This window comes from Centroberyx gerrardi, chromosome 9 (assembly GCF_048128805.1).
Source record: "Centroberyx gerrardi isolate f3 chromosome 9, fCenGer3.hap1.cur.20231027, whole genome shotgun sequence".
Classification (NCBI taxonomy): Eukaryota; Metazoa; Chordata; class Actinopteri; order Beryciformes; family Berycidae; genus Centroberyx; species Centroberyx gerrardi.
The window spans coordinates 15,375,174-15,384,830 of NC_136005.1; the positions used below are offsets into that span (position 1 = coordinate 15,375,174).

Genomic DNA, 9,657 nt, shown 5'->3' on the forward strand with positions numbered 1-9,657 from the left:
CACCAAAACTGCGGCTTGGGGCATGTCTAGTCTTGTCACAGACAAAGTTGTCTGTCAAAATAAAGTTGTCAAAACAACATTTTCTATACTGAGTTAATGCAGAGTTTACAATGTCTACATGCTGTGATGACACTCAAACAGCCCAACAGAACTAGCTTTGCCTCCCATATGTCATACAGCGTTCATCCTTTTTCAGTTTGGACACTTTTACACATCCATGCCATTATTATAAGTGTCTGGACTGGCAGACAGGCCATTATTTAACCTCTGTGTTTCCTGCTCATTATGTTTCCTCAAAGTCTGCCCCCTGGGGTTTAGCAGTAGTGAATATACTGTACACATATCCTGCTGTGGTTCAGTGAGAAAGAATATGCAGACTCCTTCAGACAAACGGTCCGAGACAGAAAATATATCGGTCCAACAAATCTAAACACAAGCTGGTCTGTCGTCATAACGAAAAAGAAAGAACCATAGCAGTGCTATAATAAAGTCTAGAAGGATACTATACAAATCACAGGCAGACTATTGCAACAAAGAGATAATATGTTATAGGAATATAGGATGTATATGATGTGTGTAGTACTGTATATGCATGATGTAGTATATGTATATGATGGTATGTAAAGCCCTTTGAGACTTGACTGTTATAAAGGGCTGTATAAACAAGACTAAGACTAGGAATATTATAGTGAAACCATAAAACAGTGGTTCTCATTCCTGACTGCTGGTTTTCTATTCATGGTATTCTGTTACATCACCACATGGCCATCTTGGTAGGAAAATAACAGGTGATTGTAATAAATTAACAGGTGATTACAATCAAATAACAGCCACAGCCAATGAGCTGTGTGTATTGTAAAGCGCCATATTGGTAGGAAATACATCATGGGAATACTATGAATTCCAGTGGTCTTCAGGAACCAGAGTGCTGCTGGTTTTCTCCTCTAGTAGAGTAGAAACTCTGCTAGTTAATTACATTCACCTGGTGTCATCAGGGGCGGAATAAGACCTGGGACACCAGGTGAATGTAATCAACTACCGGGTGAAATAGAAAACCAGCAGAGATCTGGCTCCTGAGGACCTCTACCAGCTAGTTAATTGCTTTCACCAAATCAGTCCCTGATTAGATGGCTAGAATGAAAACCAGCAGGGCTCTGGATCCCGATTGAGAACCACTGCTATAAAAAAAAAAAAAAAAAAAAAGCAAAACATAAAGTACAATAAGGTCACTGTAAATTCACTACTGTGCACCACAGACACTAGATGTCCCTCTAGTGTTCCTGTTGTTTGTAATGGCATGTGTAAACAGGGCTCCTCTGAAAAAGAGACAGTAGGACCTCCCTGCATGAATAAAGGTTAAATCAAATAAAATAAAAAATTTAAAAAAATTTAAAAAAGGATTATTATAGGAATATTATAGTGATACCATAGGGGATGAAAAATACCATAAAGTACGGTAAGGTCACAGTAAACTCAACTGCTGAGTATGACACCAGAAGTCCCCATATGAATATTACAGGAATATTACAGTGACACCATATCAGCAATACCATAACGTACAATAAGGTCACCATATATCACGGGCACACTGTATTTCCCTGTATGAATGTTATAGGGACGCTACAGTGATTCTTCGTCAGTGGGAGGTTTCACTCGACTTGTTTTGTGTGCTATTATCGAAATAGGACCTTCGCTGTTGCTGCACAGCAGATTGTAAGCACCGGTATCACTCTCCCGGTTTACTGGTTTCACTCTCCTGGTTTCCAGTAGCCTCCCTCATATTGCTGTTATGCTTAACGCACGCGGGCGCGCGCTCTCTCTCTCTCTCTCTCCCCCCCCTCCCTCCCTCCCTCCACACACCCCCCTCCTCCACACACACACACACACACACACACACACACACACACAGACAAACACACAAAAGTGTCGATCATGGGGGATTTCTTTCCAGTCACTCCCCTCCCTTCGTCTTGCCCACTCGTGTTCAAAACCTCCGCGGCCCTCCTGCACGGCGCTCACAACACTGATGGAGAGGACGATGGATGGAGAGCAGCGGGACAGGCGCGCGTGGAGCCTCGCGGTCGTCGTTACAGTGCAGAGCGTGCTGGTGGCTGCGTGTCTGGCTGTCACTCTTCACGTTTACTGGGGCGTACAGCAGCGGGTGAGTTATCTAACAGCGGGTAATAGCGGGTGTGATATACTGATACAGCCTACACTGTAAACTGCGATATCCAGCTGCTTAATAGTGAGTTTTAGTTAATGCATGAGATGTATTTTTTGGATGATGGTTAACTTATTTTGGGATAAAGCTCTTCACATGTTGAATACGTGAAACATGAGTAAATCCACACTGACCCAATAGCAGGGATGCAGGAGTAGAGCCACCTGAACCTCAGTTATCTTTTTATTAGTGTTTACCCAACTTTTCAGGCTGGCATAAACCTTTAGGACAGGGATTCTCAGTGTAGGTCATAGTAACTAGTATCAAACTAATGCAAGTTATATGAAGCTTGAGTCTTTATAGGGCAAAAGTAATGTATTATAATGATGATTAAACATTATTGAAGTTACTGGCTGACCTTTGATTGAAAATATATGAAAATTTTAGATGGTGTAAGCATGTGTTGTTTTTTTATATTGAGTAGTGAATATCAGGCGGGCCCAATATGTATTTATTTATTTCTCTCAAAAGAAGATTCAGATTGAACCCTGTGTGTATTCATTTACAGAGTCTGATTCAACTATCCGGATCAGTTTCAGACTCATTGATCAAATAGATAGAATAGAAATATCCACCTGTCTCACTGTGAGGCTGTGTTTCATTCATACTGTTTGAAGTGACTTTGGGTTATTTTAGGATGTCTCTGGGCAGACCACTCACCTTCAGTGTTTTTTTGGTAACACTACTTTACAATGACCTTATTCTAGTGTAATAACCTGTGATTTAACTTTGGAAAAGTATTGTAAGTACACAATATTACTGTGTAGGTACTTGATGAAAATCCCCCTAATACATCATGTACTCACAACGGTGTAATAACACAATGTAACTTCAAAGTATACAAACAATGTACGAAACTTAAAAGTACAACGTAAATACACAGATTTAACTGCAGTGGTACACTTGAATGAAGCCATTCCAACTTAACAATCAGTAAGTACACTGTACTGACTTTATGTATTCCATATAAAAGTATGGATTAAACATGCAATAGCATTTCTATCCCCTTATTTATGTTTTTTGTGGTAAGTTTGCCAGTGTTTGTCACTGACTAGAATTTGTAAATATACAAAAAAAAAAAAAAGGTAACATTGCACTAAAGTTCTATTAAGTTTGATTATCCTACAACCAGTACTGCATTGTGCTGTGAACATATTTGTCAAATTCTGCTGATTTGATTTTGTCATGTATTTGTACGTTGGTACGATTTGTACGAGTGGAAGTTTGGAACAACCGTTTTCAAGACCAATGCACCAACAACCCACACATACTGTACTTGTCTGATGATCCATATCAACACTAAAGACAGGATCATGAAAATGTTTGACAGGATGTAAGCTTTCACCACTGAAACTGAAGAGTCAGCGTTGGTTTCAAAAATACCTGGTGATGTAACCTTGAAAAACTTTAGGTAGCCAGTTTGCTGCTGCCACACCTTGAACATACTAGAATAACATGGGAAACAAAATTGAATAGAGACACTTAGATTTTCATCAAGTACCTAAGGAAATACTGTGTACCTACAATACTTTTCCATAGGTTAGTATGCAGGTTAACATGCTGGAATAAGGCCAGTAACAGTAAAGTAACAGATAGTTGGAAAGCAGAGGGGGAGAGAGTGGAGACACAGTAGAGAAAGTTGAGGCGGGATTCAATCCCAGGCCAGCAGGGACACACGTGGCTCTTTAGCCGACTTCACTATCTGGGCAAACAGAACAAACGTTTAAATGAGACTTTAAAATGAGACTACAACAAAGAACACCCCACGTTGGATCACTTAGTTTGGACACTGAAATGCCATCCCTCTATAATGAAATTGAAAAAACAGATACATAGAGCTATAAAAATAGCACTCTGCATCACTGTAGGAAGGTTGTGAAGATGATGATCACTAACATGTTTCTACATTTGGGCTGTGATGTTTATCAGCATGATGCTACTTTCACTATGGTTATTAATCATCCTGCTGTGGTGACTTTCCCTTCTTTCTGTCAGTCAGCCTATTTTCTTACCACATCCCTCACAACTGTATCAATAATAAAACAGACGTAGCATCTTACAAACCGTTCTGCTTCCCAGAGTCAAACTGCAAGCGACCACAGAGCCATGCCGAGTGACCTTTCCAAAGACTGCCTACTCTGTGTCATAGTCATAATCATAGTGGAGGCATACTAACAGCAAGAGTAGGAAGGTCAATAAACAAACATGTTACCCCACAAATCTTAAAACTCTTAAAACTCTCTTAAGTGCTAAGTTGCCTTGTGTCTTTCTCCAGCAGGACTTAAACAGCACTGAGAATAACGAGATATACATACGGTTTGAAGTCGTTTCAGGTGAGTCATGAAGAAAGATCTTTATATAGGGGAGACCAGGGCATGTTGTCACACTTTTTACTCATTGGTGTATTTCTCAGCAGTGCCATACTACTGAGATACTATATATATTTTTCTAGCTAGAGTCAGGGCAAGTTATCAAACATAACGGGGCATGTTGTCACATACCTATTACTGCTGTGGTCATGCACTCAATTCCATTTCCTCTGAAATATATATACTATAATAACATGAAAAACATACTCTTGTATTGAGAGCAACATACTTACATCTCAGAACATACATCTCAGAAATCGACACCCACCTCACACCAGGTTACAATTTCTAACAGTATGATATATTAATGTACATGTAGTGCTCCTTTAATTTGATGATTTATGATGAAAAATAGCTTCTTAGTCACTTAAAGAAAAAAAGAAAACAGTAATAATAGTAATCTCCCTATGTAGCCTTTGTGGCTGTATGTGAGGCTGGACCAGCAGTGAGGTCACAAGTTGCTATACAAGCCAAAGGTTTGTGGGTTCAAGTACCAACATAATGTATATTCATAAAAGAATGAATGTAAAACTATTTCTAACTAAAAAACAATTATAGCTGACCCTTGCTTTTTTGTGTCACAATGTATAATTATTTTGATTCCTTTATGAGAAAAATATTAGAAGAAAAACATAAAAGAAAAACATCATAATTTTTATTACTTACCTTTCGGTATCAAATTAGTTTTTATGTTCGAGCATTTTGACTTAGACTATTGTAATCAACATAGGTAACCACTTATTAAGAAAGTAAACATTTGTGTAATTGGACTTTTGGCTCTAAAATATTTAGTTTCAGAAATAAAGCCACTGAGACAACTTACCCATGTGACAACTTGCCCTACTCTCCCCTACAACAGGATTATGCAAATTCTATCATCACCAGCCAGACAATGTATTTTAACCTTTTTCTCATTCTGTCTTTCTCACTCTGTCATTTTCTCCCACGTTTCTTTCTCTTCGTCTCCCTCCCTGTCTTTATCCATCCCTCTCTCCAGCTGTCCGAGCCAATCAGACGCTCGAGTTTGGTGATTATACGGGCAACAATGTGAGTCTGTCAAACAACAGCAAAAGCAAGATCTACATCGGCTGCACCGGACCATACATCTTGCATATGTATGTGTGCTGTACCAGCAACGATGTAAAGGGGGCCAATGGGACCCTGGTGCTGCTGCTGGTGGGGGGCGGGGGAACTCCTCTCAGCAGTTTCTCTCTGCAACAAAATGTCTGCAGGGGGCTCCACAGCACTGTCTACCTCAAGGCGAAGGAGGAGGCTTCTCTGTACTTCTCCTCTCCAGATAACCTCAAGATTAAGAATGTGACCCTGGGCCTCAGCTACCTGCTGGGCAGAAAGTGTATCCACTGAACGGGTCGCTATGGAGTCGCTGTTGTTCGCAATCAACAAGACGTATAAAGACCGGAGCTGACTGGAGTGAAGAGGGAGCTCAGCACTCGGATCCATCTGCAGCTCCACCTGCCCCTGTGAGAATGGACACACTACACAGGTCTCACACTGAAGGCACAAGACTGTTTGACAGACTCTATTTCTATTTTGTGAAGTACTTTATTACCTCTGCTGAGGGGGTTATGCTTTTGCCCCCGCTAGATAGTTTGTTTGTCTGTCTGTTAGCAGGATATCTCAAAAACTTATGAACGGATTTCGATGAAATTTAGTGGACAGATAGGCCTTGAGCCAAGGAACAATTGATTTGATTTTAGTTGTAATCCGAATGTGGGATTTCCGCCATTACACAATTATCGATTTTTTGCCATAACTATGAAATAACTGAGAAAAGAGACTTGATTCCAATTGCTAAGGGTCGGTTTACAGGGTCAAGAAATCAATTTAACTTAAAATTCAGCTGATAGGAATGAGGGACGTAACAGCATGTTGAAGAATTGTTCAGCGTTGGCGGAGGTTTGCGCTCTCAGAGTGCCTTCTAGTTATGTTTTGTATCTAAACAAAATTAGTATATATAGCTAATATAATTTTCAGTACTTTATTTCACTAGAACAGTGCCAAGTTATGTCATACCTAATGAATGTATTTGTTATCAATGCACCTATTCTCTATCCTCCCTTAACCCTCCATGCTGAGTCCCACAAACTGTCCCTGTACTGTCTGGCTACCAAACATGGGTCAATTATAGTATGCTGTTGGATCTTGGTTTATCACATAGGGCAAAACAATGAGTGCTAGACAATCACAATCAATTTATTGAACTTTTCAATGGCTGACAGCTTATCTGACATTATCTGAATTCTCCTGATACGGTAAACCTGATTCATCTGGTACACCAGGCAGGTTAATCAAATGCCAGAAATGATTTGTAAATAGTTTTTGACCCAGGTCTGCGGTAGTCACTGACACACTTAGAGGGATGAGCTCAGGTCAAAGACTAGAATGGAGATGAAGGGAGAGGAGGTTTACACTTTTGATTGTATTTCAGCTGTTCTGCACTCTCTGTGCATATTGTATAGGCAGGAAACCCCACTGCCACCTATGTGACCTTTTTGAGTGTGTGTGTGTGTGTGTGTGTGTGTGTGTTTATGGGTGTTTGGTGAAGGCAAGAATGCTTTCTAAATCATGCTAATAGCCAAATGAATGCTTAAGTCTTAGTCATCCCCTATGTGGTTCTTTTTACATGCTATAGAACTGATGCTATGGTGTTTTCAATGAAAGGCCATGGTGTAAAGTGTGGGTAAAGTAATACTTTTTGAGGTATGCTGTAAAGCAAATTGTCATGGAATTGTATGTCATATTATTTGAGGTAACTCTATTACAGGTACTATACTCTAGTCAAACTATAAAATAAATGGGTTTACCATCAGGTCCACACAATCTGAAACTAAAAATGAAACATTTCTTGCATTTGTATATTTACTATATGAATACTATATAACAAAATGTAATGGTTAAACAGCTGCTAAAAGAGAAAACTGTCCTCTAGCCTTGATTGTATTTTCTCATTTATCTGAACAGTGGGTAGAGGCCTGAGGGTGAATCACAGTTTTACATGGAAATAAAATATATGTCAAATGTGAAGTGAGAATGGCACCCAATTTTTTTTTTGTATTTGCAGTTTTGTATTCAGGGAATATACAGTATAGCTACCTCCTGTAACTCTTAGCACTGATTACCCATTGTAATGAAACTTTAATAAAAATTAGTTACCATTTTGCCATAAGCATCTCTCCTTTGTATTCCCACCCCCCTCCCTCTTTCTCTCTCCCTCTGGATGTCTGGCTGCTCTGACAGCCAGTGGTTTCGTCATCATTACACTCTCCCATTGTATGGCATGTTGCATATTGCTCAATCAAAAGTGAAAGTAGAGTGGAAAAGGAGCCCTCTCATGTCACACAGTGATCTGGCTTTGAGGCACTGCTACACTGCATGATCAAGCATTGGGGTGCGTGCAACAAGAGCAGATTTTACGGGGTGAAGGGGTTAAGGCAAGGCGTTCCAAAACAGCCCAATGGACAGAAATCTATCAATCAATAATTCTGTCCGTTTTCTGATGGATTAGTGTGGCCGCAGCTAGTGGAATTCAACACACGTGCCGTGGGCCTGTACAGGATCTGTACTTGTTTCTTTTGGGTTCAGGGAAAACAAACCTTCTTCCTCCTTATCCATTAGTGGGTTTTGGGTTTTGTCCAACAAACTGTGAATGGAAAATCCCTCTGTGACTCCCGGTTTGTGTGGGACAACCTGAGAGTAAAAGGCTGCATGGTTTGGGTGTCAGGTACTGGGTTTGTGCAATAACAGCAAGTTTAAACTGGCTCAGCAGTAAACTTTACCCGCACGTATCGGTTTATTTTTGGTAACAGTTGGCCATGTGAACTATAAGACATTTCATTCTAAGTAGTTTCAGATTGAATGTATATTCTGCAGATTTGAGTAAAGAGACTGCAAAATAATGTGTCATACACACATACACAACCTTACTTCTCAAAAATCTTGTGAAAAGCAGAAAAGGATTATGTTTATCAGATAGAAATGAAGCAGCATGTGATTGTGAGAAAGTTTGATTCTGATACAACTGGCACTAAGTCGCAAGAGTATTGAAATAATAGGTAACTTTTTTTTTTTTTTAGATCAAAATATGTACATAAATTCAAAGTACAAATTTGAGACATCAGTTTACCTCTAGCCATTCCTCCAGTTCCAGGCAATTTAATATCAGTTTTGGTGACCTGTCCATTATCAGACTGTAATGGGAGTGAAAATGCTCCTGGCTGGCACACAGGACCGGGCAGTCATGTAGTCAGTCATATACGGTAGACACCCATTAGTTCTGCACAATATAATCTATCACAGCTAAAATGTGGGTTTGGCAGATTATCTCAAAGGAGGAAATCAACAGGCTGGAAAAATGTTAAATGGGTCATAAAATCCAAACTGTTGGTACACTATATGTGACCAAATGACTTTGATTAACCTTTGTTTGTTCTGGTTATCATTAGGTTGGGACTGTATTACTAGTACCAGGTTCACTGACCCTTTGGACTGGGGTGTACATTCAAACACAAGTACCTAAGAGCCGTTCAACCAGTTTATTGGTGGAAGGATGAATGAATGGATGCATGATATTTTTTTTGCACAATCACTATATACATAAATTAGTGGATCAATGTCATTGCAACAACAAATAAAACAGTAACATTTGGGAACCTCTGCTGGTATATACTAGTCTTATTATGCTTCAGTAAAACTTTAACAGGGTTTACACAATTAAACTTACAGCAATAGTTCAGTAAACCTTACATGATTAAACTTACAGCAATAGTGCATCAAATTAAACTCGATACACACTGTCTTTGCAATCATGCAGCAGGATTCTCAACACATAAAACACAGATAACCATAGACCAAATGTCACCACTTAAGCGTCACGTCTTAAGTTCATAAACTCTCACACAAATTATTTCACAATAGGCTCAAAGTTCAAGGGTTGGGATTCTGCTTCGGTAAAACACGTTTGGGGACTTGCTTTCATATGTTATGCAAATCGAATGGACGTAAATGAACATTAAGGTCAGATTAATTTAAAAGAACAAAGGGAACTGA

General features: G+C 39.5%; 1 protein-coding gene across 1 annotated transcript; it reads left to right on the forward strand.

The window, feature by feature from the left end:
* The first annotated feature begins 2,038 nt into the window (after positions 1-2,038).
* Positions 2,039-5,955, forward strand: LOC144539735 (uncharacterized). Its single transcript, XM_078285668.1, has 3 exons — positions 2,039-2,161; positions 4,497-4,554; positions 5,588-5,955. Exons 1-3 carry the CDS (start codon positions 2,039-2,041, stop codon positions 5,953-5,955), a joined length of 549 nt encoding a protein of 182 aa, XP_078141794.1.
* Positions 5,956-9,657: the final 3,702 nt, after the last annotated feature.

What these genes read in the sequence shown, in the direction of transcription:
- LOC144539735 (XM_078285668.1), top strand. Translation starts at nt 2,039, where the DNA reads ATGGATGGAGAGCAGCGGGACAGGCGCGCGTGGAGCCTCGCGGTCGTC. An exon ending in ACTGGGGCGTACAGCAGCGG is followed by an intron (nt 2,162 to 4,496) that starts GTGAGTTATCTA and finishes GTCTTTCTCCAG; the next exon opens with CAGGACTTAAACAGCACTGA. An exon ending in ACGGTTTGAAGTCGTTTCAG is followed by an intron (nt 4,555 to 5,587) that starts GTGAGTCATGAA and finishes CCCTCTCTCCAG; the next exon opens with CTGTCCGAGCCAATCAGACG.